This window comes from Bipolaris maydis (genome assembly GCF_028858645.1).
Source record: "Bipolaris maydis strain C4 unplaced genomic scaffold PSV08scaffold_9, whole genome shotgun sequence".
NCBI classification, from domain to species: Eukaryota; Fungi; Ascomycota; class Dothideomycetes; order Pleosporales; family Pleosporaceae; genus Bipolaris; species Bipolaris maydis.
The window spans coordinates 40,979-64,276 of NW_027093865.1; the positions used below are offsets into that span (position 1 = coordinate 40,979).

General features: G+C 39.7%; 1 protein-coding gene across 1 annotated transcript; it reads right to left on the reverse strand.

Moving 5' to 3' along the window:
- Nucleotides 1-2,013: 2,013 nt before the first annotated feature.
- On the reverse strand, nucleotides 2,014-2,797 carry PSV08DRAFT_352517 (uncharacterized protein; the record flags this gene model as incomplete). Its single annotated transcript, XM_014217079.2, has 2 exons — nucleotides 2,014-2,485; nucleotides 2,559-2,797. 2 exons carry the CDS (start codon nucleotides 2,795-2,797, stop codon nucleotides 2,014-2,016), a joined length of 711 nt encoding a protein of 236 aa, XP_014072554.2.
- Between the last annotated feature and the right edge of the window lie 20,501 nt (nucleotides 2,798-23,298).

Genomic DNA, 23,298 nt, shown 5'->3' on the forward strand with positions numbered 1-23,298 from the left:
AACAAACTATCGCCTGCCCCCTTTATCTTTCTCAATAGCGCGAAGGAGGTTATAGTTATTGTCTTATTAAGCCCTACGTGATTTAATCTATAACTTTTTATGATAAAGGCGATGTATACGTTTAGTCTACGCTAGTAAATAGGTACCCTCTACCCGCGGGTTGTATAGGGTAGGGTAGGGTCGCACGGGCCTTAGGTAGGTGTAGGGTTGGGTTTTTGCTTATATAAGACCCTACACTAACACCAACTTATATTTTCGCAACCCGTACGAGACCGTGCTGGAAACTGCGCACCCTTGCCAGCGACATATTAGGATAGAGTCTAATCAGCTTCGCGTCGTGTATTTAAACGTATTATGCGGCGAAGTGTTGGTGGCGATGTAGCCTTTGTATGAAGCCCCTTTTTTGGATGGAAACGTGACTAAATCTCCCGCCAATACTTGTACTGGAAATGAGAAAGTATAATGCATGTTCTTAGATTGTAGGCTGTGCTATAGTTTGCGCCGCCCCCTTTCTGTTAGAGCTAGTTAACTGATTAGGGAGATTCTAATCTGGGTTTTTAACTCGTTGGCTACGCCAAAACCTAGATATGGGCTTAAATCTGTGTTTAGACTCTAGACGTTAGGCTTTGGGTGGTGTGAGCTATATAGTGTAGAGAGATTGGCGCCTAGGCTGTGCTGAACGCCCGCTCTAGCCTTTAATACCCCTGATCTGTAGCGCTAGGATGGAATATTGCTATTATGCGGGCATTCGCGTGGACCTAGGCTCTATCAAACTATGTTCCAACGTAGTCTTGGGAAGTACATGCCTGGCCGCTACCTGTATGGCTGAGTAGTGGGTTAAACTCTAGCTGCGGTTTTTCTGGCGTTTTTTTTTCTTAGCGAAACTGGCCTTTTAGTGATACTTCGACGGTTTAAGACTAATTGTTTCTCTAAGGCTATGTGCTAATGTAACCTTACTAGGTGTCTAGCTGGAGTTTTACCGGCTTAGCGCTTCGTGTTGAGACGTAATTGGGGCGTCTGAGGCCCCTTTGTTGCTAATCCGTATAATTGATAATGTGGTAGATCGTGGATGAATAGACTAGGAGGGACGTTTATTTTTGAGAAGGCGAAAGTTAAGGAACAATTGCAAACCGTTTATAAAAGCCCTAATGTGAAGACTTCTTACTATGAGATAAGCGAGAGGGTTGAAAATTAAATTCTAGGTAGAGATAGAGCTGTTAATAAGGTAGTTGAGAAAAACGTAGAGAGAGAGTCTGGAAAGGCCTAATTATAGATCCTAAAGGAGGGGGTAAGGTAGATAATATAGCTAGGTAGTGCAGCGATTGCATAATTTCTAAGGGAACGAAAATGCCTTACGGATTTAGTCTGAGCAAATAATAGGAGGAAGTGCAGTGGAGGGAGGAAAGGGACGATAGTGGGAGGTGAGTAGGACGGCGAGGGAAGCGTGATTATATGTGATGGGGTCAGCGCACAGGCCAAATAAAAGCAGCGAGTAGCCAAGGGTGCCTCCATTTCCCGCTTTAGAAGCCTCTATTTCCTGATGCGGTTCCACTCTCACACATATACCATCGAGGATCTTATCCAAAGGGCGTTCAGCCCGTTACAGCTATTACTTACAATATATACCTACTTATTTACTACTACACTACAAACTATTATTAATTCTAATATCTATAGTAGGCCCTTCTAACCTATGTTGTCAAATCCTGGACGTACGTGACCTAATCACGTGACTAGTCGCGTATGTAACTACAGCCACGTGATTTACTATCATGTAAAACTTAGGTTATGTCCCTACCGTAGCCATTTATAGACATTACGAGCGCAACGCAAGATTACACTTTTAAAACTACGAGATATAAAAGCTACGCACGAAAAGTATATGTTAGCTTATTCTTAATCTGCTACTGCAGTTTGAAGTAGTCATGTTGCAGTGGGAGTTTTGCTTATAGTGACTCTGCTCAGGTCTTTCCTGCGCGTCAGCCTTACCCAAGGCTTAACACTCACTAGTGATTAACATTCCTGTTCGATCATTGCATTAGCTCCTACTGTCTTTACTGGCTGCATCTCATCACCGGATGATATCTGGATCTGAGTTCGTACTGTGATGTTTCCCCCATCCTCCGTCTTTATCGAGTGCTCTTCGACAGGCCTTTCAGCCTGAACCCAGCAACCAGCACTATCCTTCCCTAGCAGTTCGTACTCATCACATTCATGCTTCGGTTTTTCTAGTCTATTCTCCGACCTAAGGATCCTTACATCGCGCTCGTTGGTGTGATTCGAACCCAGGCTCTTTCCGAAACGTGATGCCCAAGGTAGTAGGTCAATTATCGGTCTGAGCGAAGGAAGACAGATACAGACAACGCCCATACAGTTTTCCACTGCACTCCAGACAACAGAGTTTGACACTGTCCAATTTGCAAGAAATCCGTTCATATCTAGGTGGAGTAAATCTACAAGGCGTATAATAGATGCGACCAAGACACTGTTTAACAGATTCCTGTTAGCGTTTGCCCTGAAAGTTTCCGTTCTGACCAATAGGAAAAAGCAAGACTCACAAGCTACCGAGCAAGAAGAACCCCATCACAAAAGTCTTTTGCGTTAAAGTGATTTTCAAGCTCCAGACATAAGGTGCAGGGAGGGCGAGTAGGAATACATCAGCTAGAATATTGGGAACAGATGTGCCGAAGAAGAAGGGCACCAACTCTACGCATTTCGCAGAGCTTTTCAAGGCTGGTGTCCAGAGAGCGGCAACGGGAATACATTGGAAGGCTGTGACTAGGATCTGCAAATACATGTAAGGTTAGTGTAACCTTTGGAGAACTCTGATATGTGTTCAGCCAGCATCATTTGTAATGTAAGTTTAGTGCCAAACAGGTATTATTATTATTATTCCATTATAGTCCTGTATCAGCCGTTGGCTATGTAGGACTTTGGCCGACGGCCGTTCTATCTAACTAGTTACAATTTGATACTTTGTGCTGTATTGCGTGACTGTGGTGCTTCGGCCTATATCTAGCTAAGCTGTTGCTAGCTTTCTAGACGCCTGGTGCTTAAGAGCAGTTTGGTAACAGGGAGAGATGTAGGGCAGCTAGGCTTCCTTCCAGCGAGCTCTCTTAGGGAGAAGGAAATAGTGCTAAATATTTCAAATTTTTAACTATTCTTTTTTTTTCCTTTTTTTTTTTTTTTTTTTTCCTCTTTTGTTATTGTTTTTCTTATTTTTCTTTCTAGCCTTCTTGGCCGAGATGCCACTTTCTTGTTCCTATCCGCGTGCTAGTAATAAAAGCTAATGTAGCTTCTATACCGCTCGTGGTATGGAGTAGTCGTGGGAGTTTGAGTATTTTTTGGTTTAGAGTCTTTTTAAGCTGGTTTCTTTCTACGCTGTAAAAGCCGCAGTATCGAAGTAGGTGCTCTGCAGTTTGCGGTTTCCCACATCTACAAAGGTCGCATTCTCTTCTCTTTACTCTCTTTAGGTAGGAGTTAAAGTATCCGTGCCCTATCTTAAGAGAGTAGAAGGAGCTTAAAATGTCTCTTTTCGTGCCTCTAGGGATTGCTAGTTGGTTTTTGAGCTTTAGATCGAAGATAGCTCCGTAGCTGGTCTTCTTCTCTCTTACTTTTTCTCTATACTTTCTCCACTCTTCTGCCTGGCTAGCTCGTTGGAGGAGCTTAATCTTAGTGCCTAGGAAGGCTAGGCTTGTTTGTGATTTTTTTGGTGTTTGTTTAGTAGCTTCCTTTGCTAGAGCGTCTGCTCTTTCATTTCCTTCTATGTCTGTATGGCCTGGTGCCCATTTTAAGAAGATCTTTGCTTTTCTGTTAAGGATAGCTTTGGCTGCTTTTTGGCACCGAATTACCCATTGTTGGCCTGGCTTATCTGATAGACTTTGGAGCCTATAGATGGCAGCTTGGTTGTCAGCGTAAACGTGGATATTCTGGTCTTTTTGGGCTGTTTTAGCAGCGTATTCAAACGCTGCTGTAACGCCCTCAAGCTCTCCGTTATAGACTAGTTGTTGCTCGCCTATGTTCTTTGTCTCTGCGTAGATTTCTTCTTGGTTAGGGTTATAGACCGCTAGGCCTACTCCTATCCCATCTCTGTCTTTAGTTTTAGAGGCGTCTGAGTAGATTACTATAGAGTTATCCTCTATTGTTTGGATATAATCTTTGTGGGCGGCTGCCTCTTCTTCTTTGGATTTCTTTGATATAGAGATATTGTAGTTAAGAGAGTCCCATGGTCTGAACCTATATGAGATGATCTCTTCTATCTCTTTGGTAGATGGGATGGAGCTTGTGATAGCGCGTAGTTGTCTTGGTTTATTTGGCTGTTTTGATTGCTGAAGGGTTGTTTTTTGTAGCCTTGCAATAGCTTTTGTAATTGGATGGGTTGGAGCTAGTTGTATAGCTCGTAGAGCGTATTTTCGATTCGTTTGGCTTAGCCGTACGGCTGGTGACGGCAAGCTAGCTTCGATACTTGTTGGGATAGCTGGAGCTGTTTTAAATACTCCTAGTACCTTTCTATAAGCCGCGTTATGCAGCGGTTGAAGCTGATCTTTAATAAAGCTCTGGTTGCGCCAATAGATTGGCGACCTATAGTCTGCAATGCTGGTGACGCATGCTAGGTATAGTTGTCTGATAGCAAAGGGAGATAGCCCGCGGTCGATGTTAGCTAGTCTCCCTAGTCTATTAAAAGCTGTTTTTGCTTGGCTAGCTCTAATAGCTACGTGCTCTCTAAAGGATAGCTTATTGTCGAGGTATACCCCTAGCCACTTAATCGTATCTTTGTGGTATATTTTCTCCTTGCTAGGGAGTTCTAGAGGTATTTCTTTTCTTCTTTTGTTTTTTGTATAGTGGATTAGCTCTGTCTTTGCTATGTCGAATTCGATTGCTAGTTGTTTTCCTTTTGTAACTAGTTTGTTAACCTCGCGTTGTAGTATCTTCACGTTTTTCTTAATAGACGTTGACGAGGTTGTGATTGAGATATCGTCGATATAGGATAGCTGGAATCCATCTATTTGAGGGAATAGGTCTCTAATATAGATGAGAAAGAAGATTGGCGAGACTGGGCTGCCTTGTGGGATGCCCGCGTTAATCTCGCTAAACTCTTCTATTTGGCCGTCAAAGGCAAGCCTTAGAGATCTGTTAGATAGAAAGGTTTTAGCCCAAGTGATTAGGCTGATAGGTAGGCCTAGTCTTTTTAGTGTATCTAGGAACTGATTGTGCGAAACGTGGTTAAACGCTCCTTTAACGTCTAGAAAGACTGTTGATGTAGTATAGCCTTGTTGTTTTTGGTGCTGGATCTGATCTACAAGAAGTAGAGCTGCGTCTATAGCTGATTTCTTTAGTCTCCCTCCTATCTGCGAGTCGTGTAGGAGGTTGGTAGTCTCGGCTAGGTAGCCGAGTCTTTTAGCTATTATCCGTTCTGTTACTTTCCCTAGGCAGCTTAGTAGAGTAATTACCCTATAGGCCTTTGGGGTAGAATAGTCGGGCTTGGACGGCTTCTTTAGAATAGCTCCTGTAGCTCTTCTCCAGCAGGTTGGGTGGTATCCGTAGTTGAATAGCAGAGAGTAAGCTTTGAAGAACGTATTTGGCTGAGCTTGGTAGGCTGCTGTGATAATATCCTGTGATAAAGCGTCTGGGCCTGGTGAGCTACTTTTAACCTTATTAGAGCAAGCGCGTTCTAGCTTAGTTGTTGATAGCGCTGGCCACTCCTACTCTTTCTCTTGGTGGTTATTAAAGCTTGGTAGTGCTGTACTTGGTGGCGGTGGGAATAATGCTTTTCGAAAGGCTTTGCACTTTCCTTTAAAAGAGGTTTCTAGCGTCTCTCCCTGGATAGGAGGGATTCTTTCTACTCTCTTTTCCTTTGTATAGTCCATAGCTTTAAAGATAGATTGTGGGTCTTCTTTTTCTAGGAAGTTACTCCAGTGTTCTCTTTTAGCTCTCTTAATTGCCGTTTGGTACGTTGTTCGCGCTAGAAGGAAGTCTCTCTTAAAAAGATAGGCTTCTTCTATAGAGGTAGCTTGAAGTTGTTGTGCGAATATTCTTTGGTAGTGAGATACGTTTCTTCGTAGCTTAGTTAACTCCTGGTTCCACCAGGGCTTTGCTTTTAGCCCTTCTTTTAGTTGTGGAATAGCTTTATCTGCGGCTTGTTGGATTACTAGCGTAATAGCTTCTCCAATTGCGTCTAGTTGCAGCTTTAGCTTATTATCTTGGCCTAGGAGTAGGTTTCTTGAATCTGCTTTTCTTGGTTGGTGGATCTGATCTAGTGATTGTAGAGCTGCGTTGCTCTGGATAGCTTTGCCTAGCTCTTCTCTAAATAGGTCCCAGTCTGCCCTTTTTGTATTGTATCTTGTTTGGTTAGTAGGGCTATTAACTAGGTCCTTTGTTGTCTGGATTGAGAAGAGTATCCCATAGTGGTCAGATCCTGTTTCTGTTGTTGTTTGCCAGTCTCTTACTTTCGCGGCTAGGTCTGGTGTGGCGATAGTTAGATCTAGCGTTGTTTCTCTAGACAGGTGCGGTCTAAAGAAAGTGGCTGTTCCTGGCGTGTTAAGGAGGCTAAGGTCCTGGTCTTCTATCCAATCTGCTAATAGCTGGCCGTCTTGGCTAGTTTTACAGCCTGGGTCCCACCAAGGGTGGTGCTCGTTGGCGTCTATTAGTAGTAAGGTGGATATTGGTAGCTGAGTATTAGCGAGTAATCTTTGAAAGGTTTTTATATTTTCTGCGTTTTTTTGGTTGTATACGTTGTAGATGTTGAACTTTAGGCGTCCTTCTTGAATCGTGATAGCAATAGCGTCGTGGTCACCTATCTCCTCTCGCTGGCTAACCTCTGCTGTTAGAGATCTAGATATATAAAATAGAGCTCTTGGGCGGAGGTTTGGGTCTACTTTTGGAAAGATTTGGTAGAAGCTCTGGTGGGCTATTGACCTTGGGGCTTCGTAGTTATTACTGCTAGAAGGTGCAATCCACGGCTCTTGGATTGCGATAATGTCCACTTTAAGTTCAATTGCTAGTTGTAGCGTTGACTCTGTAGCGTGCATACTTTTGTTTAGGTTTACTTGTAGTACTTTAAGGTTTTCTACCATTATTTAATAGATAGGAATACCTCGCAGTCTTTGCTGTTAGCAAAGTGGGGTTGTTTGCAGTTTTTGCATTTTGGCAGGGTATGGTTGCAGGCCTTCCCTTTGGTTTTGCAAATACTGCAGTTGTGCTGAGTAGTTAGGTGGTTTTCAGCGCAAAACTGGCAGCTAGCTAGGTTTCTACACCTGCTATAGTTGTGTCCAAATCCTTGGCACTTGCTGCATTGCGCAGTTAGTGGGATTTGGCGGTATTTCTCTACCCGAAGGGATTGGCCAAGAATTGTTATTCTACTACCAATCTTCTTCGCCTCTTCTTTAGATTTAAAGGCAATTACAATAGAGCTTGTTTGCTTATTCTTCCAGCTTCTGGATAGCCAGTATGGGTTACCAACGATTGTTTGGTTCTTATTATACGTTGGGATTTCTGTATGGAGTAGCTGAAGGTTTTCAGCTCCGTCAAAGGTTGTTGGTACTCCATGTACAATAAGCTTAGTCCAGGACTCTAGCGGCTGGGCTTTCTTAATTGGGAGCTGGCTTTGCCATGTATTAACTTGCTTTAGAAGAAATTCTCCTGAGTATCCTTCTGTGGTTGTTAGGATAAGGTTATTTCTTCTGCTTGTTGAAACTTGCTGGATAACTGGGCCAGCGATGCCTGCCTTTTGGAAGGCTTGGTTGATCTTGTTTCTAACTAGTAGAGGGCTAATTATTTGGCCGTCTTCTAGTGTAACCAGCGTCTGGTAGTAAGATGCTGGTTTTTTAGCCTGTTGTGCTTGCTTCTTCCTTGGCTGTACTGTCGTCCAGGCCTGGTTTGAGTTGTTTGCTGCAATAGCTGCGTATGAGCTTTGGGCTGGTTTTTGGGTAGGTTGCGCAGCTATTGGTTGTGCCTTGTTTGAGGCTGCGATCGTCGCTTGTTTAAGCGTCTTTGTTGCTTGCTGTGAGGCGTTTGCGAGCGTGGCTGAGTGGTAAGCTAGTTTGGCAGATAGCTTTTCTGTGATTTGGTTGGCTACTCTGCCTGTTTCGGTATAGTCCCTAAAGACGTCTAGTAGCTCTAGTAGCTTGTTTTGGGCTATATGAGATTCTTCCATTGTAGAGGCCTGGAGAATTAGGTCTCTAGCCCAATAGATTGCCTGTTCAGCGTTCTTGGCAATTGGTTTTGGGCTGGAGGTGTTTTGGTATGGGTTTCTGCCTCTGTAGGTAGTCTCTGGCGAGAAGTTGGCGTATCGCTTGTTTAGTGGTAGTATTGGTATTTCAAACACGCTTGGTGTTTGTTGGTTTTGGGTGGGGGTGGCTGGTGGGGACTCTACGTCCATTTCTCTATTAATTTGAGCCTCTGGTCCTTGGCTCTCTTGCCCGTTTTCCTGCGTATTTACTATAATAGTATCACTATCAGGCGGCATTTTATTACTAAGCTTTTTCTCTTAGTAAGCTGCGGGGTGGTCTGTGTGTTCTTGTTTTCGTGAGTGAGACGTGTTCAAATTAGCTACTTTACCAGCTTCTAGCTCTATAGCGCGTGGGCTGCACGACTTGGCACTAGTTGCAATCGATTTCTTGGGATGGATTTGTATATATTGAGCTAAAATTACACCTATTCTAGAAAACTCGAAGTTGGTGTGTGTGTGCCAAACAGGTAGAAACAAGGAAAAACCTACCGATGTGACGAACCATGTCACAATATAGCCAGCAGTGAGGTATATTGGAATACGTATTGAAGATAAATTGAACAGCCTCCAGTAGAACACCAGTATAGACGATTTCAAACATAATTGGGATATGTAATAGAATAGCTCGGCGACGTAAACTGTTTTTGCGTTTGCAAGGAGCGTGCTCTCTGGGATGGGTTCGCCTCGAATGGCATTATCATCTGGGAGATCTGTATCGACATCAGTTCATACAGATAGCGCATTTTGATATGTAATCCTTACCCACAAGGATAAGAGAAACGAACACACCGACTACAACCTTAACGAGACATTGTATTAGTCAAGTATCAAGAGAAAGGGGCCTTGTTCTAGCATACCAACCCGACGCAGGCGAGCCAGTCATCGTACCATATCCCGGCCCTAGATATCTTTCGCGCCGCGAATCGAAGAATTACAGCAAGTACTGCTAGCGGAAAACATACGGATATTGCAATAACCGTCCGATGCCGATACCCGTTGGTAAGATGCCCCACATTTGCCGAAGAAAGAGTAGTCATATCCACTGAACAGCCGTGAAATGGGTAAGGATATGTAGTTCCTTGATTGCTTGTCAAAAGTGGGACCCTCTGGAGGATTTAATACTACAGGGGGAGCTGTGAACACTTGCTAGCGTCAAATGTTCAGCTCAGACCGTGCAAGCCATACAAAAAGCAATTCCTTGTCACTCAGGGGCCGATGGGCATGCGCCCAGCAGCACCAAGTTAAGCGACGTAAAGCTAGTGAAATTCTATTTCGTAGCTGATGTCGGAAGGACATTCACGATTCGCTGACACACTGATGTTACTTGTTGTATGCCGCAGTACAAGTGATGGCGCTACTGAGCTTTGTGAGACCTAGAAGGTATGATAAGAAGAGACAATATACTATGTATCCTACACCAAATCAATGACGATAACGATAGATAAGTAGTAAGAATTAACTAGTGAGACCTATTCTTCTGTCTTTGGTCTCTAATTGGCTGTCAATGGACAGTTGGTCTCGTGATCTATCTTCGTCCCATAGGAGTTTCGTGCCTACTCCCATACGCACAATCTGTAAAGAGTTGAGGTATCACACTAATTATTACCATCAGCCCTCGATCATCTCTTCTGTTCTATTCAGGTCAATTAAAGCGATCGTGACCGGTGCGATGAATGCGATCGGTGAAGCGCCGCAATAGAAAGCTTGATGATGTACCCAGGCGGCCCAGAACTAGCGCTGTCAAATCGGAGTCTTTGCCTTCCTCCTGACCGGTCTGTGCGCGTTACAGGATGCATAATTGTGTAGGTCTTTGCTTTATTTTAACCAATGGCTGGAATGCTCCATTATCGATGTCATAAGTACTCTAGAACATGGTTGCTTGACTCGCGACAGCAACCAGACTTAACCAGTAGGGTCGCTAACCGGAAAGCAAGGCTCTAGAATTGGTAATAAGGTATTTCACTTTAAAATGGCAATCCATATAGATGTTACAAGTAACAAAGAAGGATTCTCTGCTTAACAAGGGACGGCGAAGTTGGAAGCCAACCACGTCCACGTCAGAAGGTAATGATCATCGCGGGGCTTAAAGTCATGTGATGTGCCATCCCGCCAAGGCTGGCTATCCGGGATGGCACTGCATGAAGGGATGGCAGGACTGGAAGCAATGGGTATAGCGATGTGTTGGATCTCATTATTACACTCGTTGTGGTCACCTCAAATTGTACTTTCTTACTAGTTACCTTACTTAACAAGATTGATACTTTGTTGTTCTATCTTAGTATAGAATTGATTGTTATTACCTTTGGTTATATCTATAACTCTTTTCCACCGAATCGCCAGACAACTACTGGATGTGGTTAGTGCGTGCAATAGCTCAGCCGATGCAACACCATCAGCCCCATCAAAATTTCAACCTATTATTTTCAACGCGTGATATCTCTATAACTATAACAGCCCTCGTAAAAGCAATTGTAGTAATTAATTCGTAAGATATAGAAGGTTAACTTTTATACTATGCAGCTGTAAAAAAGTTTAGTATTAAGATTACAACATTAACGCGCCGGCACTAAAATAAAATATAGTCACTAGCAGCTGCTACAGTAAAACGTTAATTACTTACTCTACTATAGGAATCTAAGCTAGTAAAATATATAGAAAAACTATTAGATCGTGGCCTACTACCTTCGCGAGTAATAGTAAAAAATTATATAGCGGTTATTACAGAATAGGAGCCCTCTAATAGCTAGGTTACTTAGTTTTTAAAGCGCTACAATAATGTAATATATATTAGAAAAGCCACTAGTATTAACCACGACTATTATTAGGCTAATAATCTAGCTAACTACTAATTATATTTTAATCTCCTCTATGCTAAGCTTAATTAGTATTTAATTAAGCTATATAATATTTATAATATAAATAAGAAGAGCTTCTTACTTAGGCGTATTATACTATTAAAAAGAATCTTTTTAAAGGAGCTTTAGGAGTAAAAGAAGATCTATAAGGCCCTCTAAGATAGAAGCAAAGATTAGATTATAATTATTAAGTATATCTATATAGATAAGAGCTTAGTAAATCTTATAATAATCTATAAGAGTATAAATAGCCTTTGTAATAAGTAGCTACACGACCTTAAAGCTAGAAAACACTAGATTTTTTACTATAATAGCTAATTAGGCTAGAGTAATAATAACCTTGCGCTAGCTTAGGTTAAACAGGTGTTTAATTAGCTTATAAAGGAGAAAGCTAGATATAACTACTAGATACTACTTATTAATAGATATAGTAGTTACCTCACGCCTTTATTAATTAATTACTATAATACCTATTAAATTCTCCTTATAGTATATCTACCTTACACCACCTATAGCCTCTAGCTACTTAACGTTAGTATATACTTACCTCTAGCACTAGCGTATAGCTCTAAGCTTACTAATCTACTCTATAGCAATTAAAGATTACTTAATATATAAAAAAGTAATTTCCTTTATATATTTTAGGCGGTATATATATCTACTTTTATAATTAATAATATATAAAGTAGTTTTTAAGCTACTAGAATCTATCTACGTAATTATAATATTATAATAAAATGCTTTAAAATACTACTACTATAAGCTAATATAGATATAGAAATTAGAGAGGTAGATAATAGAGATAGCTAGAGGCATCTATTAAAATTATTTAACGCTGCTATACTAGATATATTAAAAAATATAGCTAAATAGCTTAAATAGGCGTTCTATTTATTATAGATTTAAAATAAGCTTTTATACTATAAAAATAAAGAACTACGTAGTAATATTATATTACACGGGGTTTAGGTCTATACTACTCTAGTTAAGTCTACTACTATAGCTAATAAGCCTTATATTAGTATTCTATAAAGTTTATCTAGTAAGATAGTAAAATAGAGTACTTAGATAAAAAAGTAATAAAAGGTTAGATAACTTAATCTATATTACTATAGACTAATAAGTAATAATCTTATTAAGTAAAGATACTAGTAAGAAAGTATAATTTAAGTTAACTATAATAAGAGTAATAATAAAATCTATCTATCCTTATATCCTTATTACTTCTATTCTAGTACTCTCTATTCTCTCTTAGAAGTATATTACTATAGAAGTAGTAAGAGTATAATTCTCTTAAGGCCCTCTATATTCCCTTTCTTAGTAGAAGTATAGCTCTTAGTAAGAGCACCTATATTACGTAACCTCTAGCTCTATAATGTCTATTACCTTTTAATATAAACGTAGTTAGCCTTTAACCTTATTATTTTACGTTAAGGAGAGAATCCTTCTTATTACTTATAATATTATCCCCTCTCTTAAGCGTATTATTCTAATACTTTAGATTATTATTTTACTATACTATATATTAAATTATTAGCTATATATAAGGTTAGTAGGCTCTAGGCTATTATAACTATTCCTTCTTAACTCTAGCCTTCCTAACTATACTTAAGATCTTATCTTCCTCTTACTAGGCTTCTATAATAACTTTAACCTAATATTACTAAGCTTAATTTAATAAGATCTATTATTAAAGAAAAGAGATAACTTTCTACTATAAGCGCTATAAGAAGAAGAACTTTTATTACTTTATAGATACTACGTTTAAGTAGTATACTAGTTATATTACTATAAAGGCTAAGTATAGTTTATTTATAACTAAAGAAGAGTAAGAAAAGATTAAGACTAAGAAGTATTAAAAGCGTCTTAAGCTTACTTATTCTAAGGAGTAGACTATATAACTTTATTATAAGCTTTTAGAGGTTAAGGCGTAAAAGTAAGTATATACTAATTATAATTACGCCTTTCTAAGTCTATAAAATTATAAAAAATAGAAGGCTAAGAGGAGCTTTACCTCTAGTATAGTTTTTCTAATAACTAAACTATTACTACTTATATAGTTAACTAACCTAAGCTAGTTATAGGCTAATTATTCCTCTTCTTTTAACTCTTTCTTATCTCTTAATTATTATCTTCTCTTTAAGAATCTAGTTTTTACTTCTTTAAATATTTCTAATAAAAATTACTTACTAGTAACTTATAATTTATTAGATTTCTTTTAGGTTCTTAAGTATTATAGCTTTTAAGCTATCCTTACTACTTAACTAAGTACTTCTACTAACTACTAATTTTCTATAGGTTTTTAACTTCTTTAACTTTATAATTATTATTTTTAAGGTTTATATTTATTACTAGCTTAGTATCTAAAGGTACTAGCTTATAAAGTTTCTTATAAAAGATAAAGTAGATTTATATACCTTATAGAAGTTTTAACTTATAGTTTACTTTTCTTATTTCCTCTAAGATCTTAAATAGTTCTACTTAGAGGTTATCTAGTTTTCTATATAGTTATTTAGTTTTTAGGTTTTATTATAATAAGAAAACTTTATCTCTCTTCTTAAAGGTTAGTTCTTTAATCTTTTATTTATTTACTACTTTAAATATTATAAAGTTCTATTAAGCTATATTTTTACTTAAATCTTTATATAATTCTTATATAAGCTTTACTTTATTATCTACCTCTACTATAATACTCTTAATATCTTTTAAATCTTAATAAGCTACTAGCTTATATTTATAGTTCGCGTAGTATAGTAAATACTTTATTATTATAAATCTTATACTATTATAGGCTAATTACGCTATTAGTAGTAGCTCTACTTAGTTATCTTATAATTTATTAGTATATATCTATATATACAATTCTAATATCTAGTTTATTTATTCTATTTAGCTATCTATTTCTAAGTAAAAGCTTATTAAAAGCTTCTTCTTAATATCTAACTTTACTAGAAATATATTCTAGTATTTAGACGTAAATAGTTTATTATAATTAGTAATAAATTCTATAGGTATCCTATACTTTAATAATAATACTTTATTAACTTTATACGCGTATTCTTCTACTATAATAGTCTCTTTTATAGGTATAAATTTTACTACTTTAGTTAATTAGTCTATAATTATTAGTATTATATTATAAAATTAAGCTAATTCTAGTTTTAATAATCTTAGAAGCTTTATTATAAAGTCTATTATTATACTTATTTATAGTCTAGATAGTAGCTATAAGAGTTATAATAGGCTATAGAGCTTATATCTCTTAGGCTTATTCTAGTAATATACTCAATAGTTACCTAGTATTTCTTATACTTTTATATATATACGTAGTATTATAAATATCTTAAATAGTTATCTAACTATTTCTTTAATTTCTATATATCTATATTCTATAGATATATATAGTTTTTATATAAGACTTAATCTTATATATAAAAGTATATATATTTAATTTTTTAAAACTATATTTTAGTACTCTTATTTATTATTTAATAGTTTATTAGAGCCTACTTCGTTAGGCTTAAACTACTAGCTAGCTACTTACTACTACTATTATTACTATAGCATTTCTACCTACTTAGCTACTTTAGCTACCTTAGCTAGTTCTAGCTAGTTATACTTTAGACTACTATTAGATATTATCTTAAGTAAGGCGTTATATAGTTTCTTATAACCTTCTTTATATAAATTAGACTTTCTACTTAAAGCGTTTACTACTTTATTAAGTGTTCTTACGTAGTACGTAATCTTAAAGTTAAACTAAGTAAGTGTCTTAGCCTATTAGACTTATTATTAGTTAAGTTTCTTTATAATTATAAAACTTATTAAGTTTTAGTAATTAATAAAAGCTTTAATTATATTAGAAAGTCTTAATAGTTATACCTCTAATTATTTAAAGTATTATAAGTAATAGTAGGAAGGATTCTTTCCCTAGGTATAACGACAAGTAGTTAGGAAGCTACTTAGGATCCTAATAAATAAGATAACTATCGCGGGGCTCAAGATCACGTAATATACTATCCTACTAAGGCTAGCTATCTAGGATAGTAGTGTATAATAGGATGGTAGCGCTATTATAACTATCCTACTAAGATAGGATAAACAGGATAGTAGGACTAGAAGTAATAAAGATATATTATTATTCTATTATAGTCCTGTATTAGCTGTTGGCTATGTAGGACTTTGGCCGACGGTCGTTCTATCTAACTAGTTACAATTTGATACTTTGTGCTATATTGCGTGACTGTAGTGCTTCAGCCTATATCTAGCTAAGCTATTACTAGCTTTCTAGACGCCTAGTGCTTAAGAGCAGTTTAGTAATAGAGAGAGATGTAGGGTAGCTAGGCTTCCTTTTAGCGAGCTCTCTTAGGGAGAAGGAAATAGTGCTAAATATTTTAAATTTTTAACTATTCTTTTTTTTTTTTTTCCTTTTTTTTTTCCCTCTTTTGTTATTGTTTTTCTTATTTTTCTTTCTAGCCTTCTTAGCTGAGATGCTACTTTCTTATTCCTATCTGCGTACTAGTAATAAAAGCTAATATAGCTTCTATACCGCTCGTAGTATAGAGTAGTTATAGGAGTTTAAGTATTTTTTAGTTTAGAGTCTTTTTAAGCTAGTTTCTTTCTACGCTGTAAAAGCTATAGTATTAAAGTAAGTACTCTATAGTTTATAGTTTCCTATATCTACAAAGGTTGTATTCTCTTCTCTTTACTCTCTTTAGATAGAAGTTAAAGTATCTGTGCCCTATCTTAAGAGAGTAGAAGGAGCTTAAAATGTCTCTTTTCGTGCCTCTAGGGATTGCTAGTTAGTTTTTAAGCTTTAGATCGAAGATAGCTCTATAGCTAGTCTTCTTCTCTCTTACTTTTTCTCTATACTTTCTCTACTCTTCTACCTAGCTAGCTCGTTGGAGGAGCTTAATCTTAGTGCCTAAGAAGGCTAGGCTTATTTATAATTTTTTTAGTGTTTGTTTTGTAGCTTCCTTTACTAAAGCGTCTACTCTTTTATTTCCTTCTATATCTATATAGCTTAGTGCTTATTTTAAGAAGATCTTTGCTTTTCTATTAAGGATAGCTTTAGCTGCTTTTTAGCACTAAATTACCTATTATTAGCCTGGCTTATCTAATAGACTTTAGAGCCTATAGATAGTAGCTTAGTTGTTAGCGTAAACGTAGATATTCTAGTCTTTTTAAGCTGTTTTAGTAGCGTATTTAAACGCTGCTATAACGCCCTTAAGCTCTCTATTATAGACTAGTTGTTACTCGCCTATATTCTTTATCTCTACGTAGATTTTTTCTTAGTTAGGGTTATAGACCACTAGGCCTACTTTTATCCTATCTCTATCTTTAGTTTTAGAGGCGTCTAAGTAGATTACTATAGAGTTATTCTTTATTATTTAGATATAATCTTTATAGGCGGCTGCCTCTTCTTCTTTAGATTTCTTTAATATAGAGATATTATAGTTAAGAGAGTCCTATGGTCTAAACCTATATAAGATAATCTCTTCTATCTCTTTAGTAGATAGGATAGAGCTTATAATAGCGCGTAGCTGTCTTAGTTTTTTTAGCTATTTTAATTATTAAAGGGTTATTTATAGCCTTATAATAGCTTTTATAATTAGATAGGTTAGAGCTAGTTATATAGCTCGCAAGGCGTATTTTTAATTTATTTAGCTTAGCTATACAGCTGGTAATAGTAAGCTAGCTTTAATACTTATTAGGATAGCTAGAGCTATTCTAAATACTCCTAGTACCTTTCTATAAGCCGCGTTGTGCAGCGGTTAAAGCTGATCTTTAATAAAGCTCTAGTTGCGTTAATAGATTAGCAAGCTATAGTCTATAATGCTAGTAACGTATACTAGGTATAGTTATCTAATAGTAAAGGGAGATAGTCCGCGGTTAATGTTAGCTAGTCTCCCTAGTCTATTAAAAGCTGTTTTTACTTAGCTAGCTCTAATAGCTACGTACTCTCTAAAGGATAGCTTATTGTTGAGGTATACCTCTAGCCACTTAACTGTATCTTTGTGGTATATTTTCTCCTTACTAGAGAGTTCTAGGGGTATTTCTATTCTTCTTTTATTTTTTATAAAGTAGATTAGCTCTATCTTTACTATATTAAATTTAATTACTAGTTGTTTTTCTTTTATAACTAGTTTATTAACCTCGCGTTATAGTATCTTTACGTTTTTCTTAATAGACGTTAATGAGGTTATAATTAAGATATTATTAATATAGGATAGCTAGAATCTATCTATTTAAGGGAATAGATCTCTAATATAGATAAGAAAGAAGATTAGCGAGACTAGGCTGCCCTATAAGATGCCCGCGTTAATCTTACTAAACTCTTCTATTTAGCTATTAAAGGTAAGCCTTAGAGATCTATTAGAGAGGAAGGTTTTAGCCTAAGTAATTAGGCTAATAGGTAGGCCTAGTCTTTTTAGTATATCTAGGAACTAATTGTGCGAAATATAGTTAAACGCTCCTTTAACGTCTAGAAAGACTATTAATATAGTATAGCTTTATTATTTTTAGTACTAGATCTAATCTATAAGAAGTAGAGCTGCGTCTATAGCTAATTTCTTTAGTCTCTCTCTTATCTACAAGTTGTGTAGGAGGTTGGTAGTCTTAGCTAGGTAGCTAAGTCTTTTAGCTATTATCTATTCTATTACTTTCCCTAGGTAGCTTAGTAGAGTAATTACCCTATAGGCCTTTAGGGTAGATGTTACGAACCTAAGGAAGGGACAGCCAGAAGATAAAGGAAGAATAAAGGAAGAAGCCCATGTCAAGGCCTCACGAAGTAACAAGAACATATAGACCAATGACGCATGAGCGCCCCGCGTCCCACGGTCTTGGCGGAACGCCACCATGAGACAAGTCACGTGTGTCCCACGGATCCCACGATGTCCCACGAAGTACCACGCATGGGACAACATGACACATGTAGGACAATATGGAACATAGGACATTCCCTTAGTATATAGCATAGGCATTGAGCCCTTATGGCTCGATGTGTTCAACTTAAGTTTTGAGTACAAGTACAATACAGAGAGTTATTCTACTTGCACGTTACGTCCAATATTGCACCCTGCCGCTCTATCTGCGAAAACCAACCAACAAGAAGCTTGACACCGGAAGTCTTATATTACTTCTACTCGAGCTATACTCTTAACACTTTGAACACCCTCACGATGAGCGATATTGCAATGGACACCCCAGCCGCTTCCCAGACCGGAGGAACTGCAGCCAACGCCTACAAGCCTGACCTTTACCATGGCGACCGCAACAAACTCGAAGCCTGGCTCCTCCAGGTCGACCGATACTTCCACTTGGCCGGCGACAAGATTGACGAAAAGGACAAAGTCGTCTTAGCCACTAGTTACCACCGAGGTGACGCAGAGAAATGGTCCAACCCTATTATCAGACGATACATGGACGACTCTGTTGACGACAACGAGAATGCTAACCTAGTCGAAGACTGGGATGCTTTCAAAGCCAAGATGCGACAAAACTTTTCACCCTTCAAGGAATCCCTAATCGCGGAACAAAAGATTCAGACCCTACGCCAAACCAGGTCTGCCGCCGATTACACGACTCAATTCCAGCAATACGCAACGAACATTGAATGGGACGACAACGCTCTTATGCGCATGTACCGACAGGGCCTCAAGCCAATGGTGCGCAGAGAACTCATGAGAAGTGGAGCCAACGTCACCAACCTCGACGAACTCATAGCAGAAGCTATTCGACTCGACAATGAGCTATACGAGCTCGCATTGGAAGAACGACTATTCAACCAGGGAACGCGCAACTACGACAATAGGAACGATCGGCCTCGACAACAACATCACCGACGTTCACAGCCCAACCAGGGACGACAGAGGAGCTATCAGCCTAGGACACCCGGCGCATACGCAACCAATGGATATGAACCTATGCACCTCGACAACATCAATCAAGGAAAGGGACCTAGCAAGCCTCACTACAAGAAGGATAAGGACGACAAGAAGAAAATCAACTGCTACGCATGTGGCAAGGAAGGCCACATAGCACGCAACTGTATGAGCAAGAACAAGGTTAAACGACAGCTCAACGTCCTACACCACAAGTCGGAGCTAGATGACAACGAATCATGGAACGTTATCACCCGACCAGAGATCAAATATCACCCAGACGATACGGAAGTCATTAGCGGATTAGACGACCTAACCCTAACTACGTCTGAGGACACATCCGAAGCTGAACCAGTCAGCGACGAGGAATATGAGACGCCAGACGAGGAAGAACAATCCCTCGCGTCTAAATACGAGAAGATGGCACGATTCCAGGAAGAAAACAGACCATCGACGCCCTACGTAAAGAGGCAAGACAGCGCGATACCAGACTCACCCGAGACCTATTCAAGAGACAACCCAGCAGAAGTAGACAAATGGATCAACGCACTATCCATGCTACTTGGACGACCCAACGAGGCCTACAACGATAACAAGACACTACTCGACAAATACAACACGCTATGGCACCTACGATCAGACATCGACTTTTACAAGATCAAGACAACTCAGCGATTGCCAACGTATACGCATATCACGGCCAACATTACGAGGTTAGAACAGGGACTCACGCCCCAAGGGGAAACACGAGTACAGAAGACGCAAGGACGGAACAACTCCTGCGAACCTGTATGGTACTGGTACGACGCAAGGAACAGGAACCACGCGAGTATATCATGGACCGCGTGTACGCATGACTACTGCCCAACTCACTACTCGGACAAGAGAGGAGCTGGATGGAGCCCACAGCACGCAAAAGGCATGCCTAAGTGCAAATGGCTATGGTACGAATGCAAGGACGACAGCTGCCCAAAACACCTATGGGACAAGCGAGAAAAAATGCACTTTCCGGGACGAGAAGACCCCCAGGACATTATACAGATGCAAACAGCATACGAAGTGCAGTACCCAGACGGTCCCTCGACGGAATGCAGGGAAGACCAATGGTACACATGCCTCAGCAACGAATGCGAGAAGCATGCAGTGGCAAGAGACTACTACGGATATCGACAAGAAGAGTCTTTTTTAGGCCAACGACAGGGCAACAAGGCCCCTCCAGGGAAATCAACGTACTAGAATCCCTAGGATTGATAAAGCTCAAGACGAAGCTTAACGGAATACGGATGCAGGCACTAGTGGATTCAGGATCACAGGCAAACTATGTTTCAGCGCACGTAGTAACCCGAGCCGGACTCGAGGTACGACGGAAACAACAGCCTTACCCACTACACGTAGCCAACGGCGAGCCAATGCCAAATGAAAACGAGATTACACACGAGGTCAGAAAAGTGACACTCAGCATCCAGGAGCATGTGGAGGAGATTGACCTAGACGTCATCGGACTAGCTACCCACGACATCATTTTAGGACTCCCATGGCTCAGGAAACACAACCCGCGGATCGACTGGAAGTCGAAGGTGTTTCAATTTGAGTGCTGCGGAACGGACGCAACCGCAAGCCAGCCTACGCATCGGCAGAGTTCGATGGTAGATGAGAGTAACATTGCCAAGCAGTGCAATAACGCCGAGAGAAGAGCGTACTCGAAAGGTAGTTCCCAGGATAGGAAGCCACACTCCGCAGATACCGAAACTAGGCCAACGGATCACGAAGCGAGAGGAAGGGAGAACAGCGCAACTCCAGAGTTCCCTGAACAGTATAAGGAATACGAACATCTATTTCAGGAAGTGGTAGACGAAACAGCGTTACCAGAGCATAAACCCTGGGACCATGAGATAGTCTTACAGGAAGGAAAGACACCGACTTTCGGGCCCATATATCAACTATCGGAAAGAGAGCTCAAGGTACTAAGAGAGTACATCGACAAGAGTCTAGCCAAGGGATACATACGACCATCGAAGTCACCAGCAGGATATCCAATTATGTTTGTACCAAAGAAGGACGGTACGGATCGACTATGTGTCGATTATCGGCGACTCAACGACATCACAGTAAAGAATCGATACCCACTACCGAACATCACAGAGCTCAGGGATCGATTATCTCGTGCGAAGATCTTCACGGCGCTAGATCTCCGAGATGGATACCACCTTATCAGAATGAAGAAAGGTGAAGAATGGAAAACAGCATTCAGAACTCGATACGGACATTACGAGTATCTAGTCATGCCATTTGGGCTTACGAACGCCCCAGCAACGTTCCAGGAACTTATCAACGACGTACTTAGGCCATACTTAGACATATTCGTTATCGCCTACCTGGACGACATCCTTATCTATTCAGAAGATGAGAAGGATCACATAAGACATGTGAAGACAGTGCTCAAGGCTTTAGGTGAACACAGCCTTAGACTCAAGCTGAAGAAGTGTGAATTCCACAAGACCAAGGTCGACTTCTTAGGCTACACAGTAGGAGTCAACGGAGTACAGATGAGCGAAGAGAAGATTCAAGTCATCAAGGACTGGCCGACACCAACCACAGTTACAGAGATCCAATCATTCTTAGGATTTGTAAACTTTAACCGACAATTCATTCAGAACTTCTCAAAGATCGCGATACCAATGACACGACTCACGCGCAAGGACACGCCGTTCGTGTGGAGCAAGGAAGCAGACGAAGCCTTCAACAAGCTCAAGACAGCATGTATTACACCACCATGCTTTAGGATATTCACCCCAGGCGTACCAATGAAGATTGAAACGGACGCATCAGACCTAGCCCTAGGAGGCTGTGCCAGCATATTCATCAACGACAAATGGCACCCAGTAGCATACTATTCAAGGAAGTTCTCAGGACCAGAAGAACGATACGACGTACACGACAAAGAACTACTAGCTATCGTAGCATGTTTACAACACTGGAGAGTATACGCAGAAAGCTGCTCAGAACTCACGATCTACACGGATCACAAGAACCTAGTACACTTCACAACGACGAAGGTACTCAACCGAAGACAGACCAGATGGGCTGAACTACTAGGACAATACAAGTTCAAGATTGTCTACACACCAGGAAAAGAAAACGGAAGAGCCGACGCTCTCAGCCGACGACACGACATCGCAGGAACTAAGACGATAGTCGACAGACCCATACTCAGGACCAATGAAGACGGGACATTAGGGCCCGCACACGAACTCAGCATCATTATGAAAATCGGGAACGACGTACCCGAAGAAGTACAGCAAACCATCATCGAAGAACATCATAACGATCCTGTACACGGACATCCAGGAATCGCCAGGACGATGGAACTCATTCAACGGAATTACCAATTCAAAGGCATGAAAGACAAGGTTACAGCATACATCGCCAAATGCGCAGAATGCCAGAAGAACAAGCATAGCACACATGCACCATACGGAGAGATGCAAGCTTTAGAACTGCCACAAGAACCGTGGGCAGACATCTCTATGGACTTTGTCACAGGATTACCAGCTTCAAAGGATCCAACGACCAAGGTTACCTACAACGCGATACTTGTTGTAGTGGATCGCTTTACAAAGCAAGCGGAGTACATACCATTCAGGAACGACTACACAGCAGTGGACTTAGCACACATTATCCACGACCGGATCATTCGACATCACGGAATACCAAAGTCAATCATCAGCGATAGAGACAAACTATTCACATCCAACTTTTGGACGACGCTACTCGCAGCAATCGGGACTAAGAGAAAGCTATCGACAGCTTACCACCCGCAAACCGATGGACAGACCGAACGAACAAATCGAACAATGAAGACATATCTCAGGATTTACGCCAATCATCAGCAAGACAATTGGGTACAACTACTACCTATGGCACAGATGGCATACAACAACAAAACATCAGAAGCAACAGGCAAAACACCGTTTTTCGCCAACCACGGACGACATCCAAATCTCTTTACTAGAACATATCCAAGCTTAAAGACAGAAGCAGCCATCGCAACGGCTGAACAACTTAAGAAAATCCACGAAGAACTACGAGAGTCACTCGAACAGGCTCAACGCCAAAGCATTTCCTATCAGAACAAGAAAAGAAAAATGGCACCTCAGCTAAAGAAGGGGGATAGAGTATATCTACTCACGAAGAACCTTCGCACCCAACGTCCAAGCAAGGGACTAGACCACGTCAAAGTCGGACCATTTTTAATTTCAAAACAAAACGGACCAGTTACTTATACACTCGACTTGCCAGCCGACGCGAAGATACACCCAAGATTCCATGTACG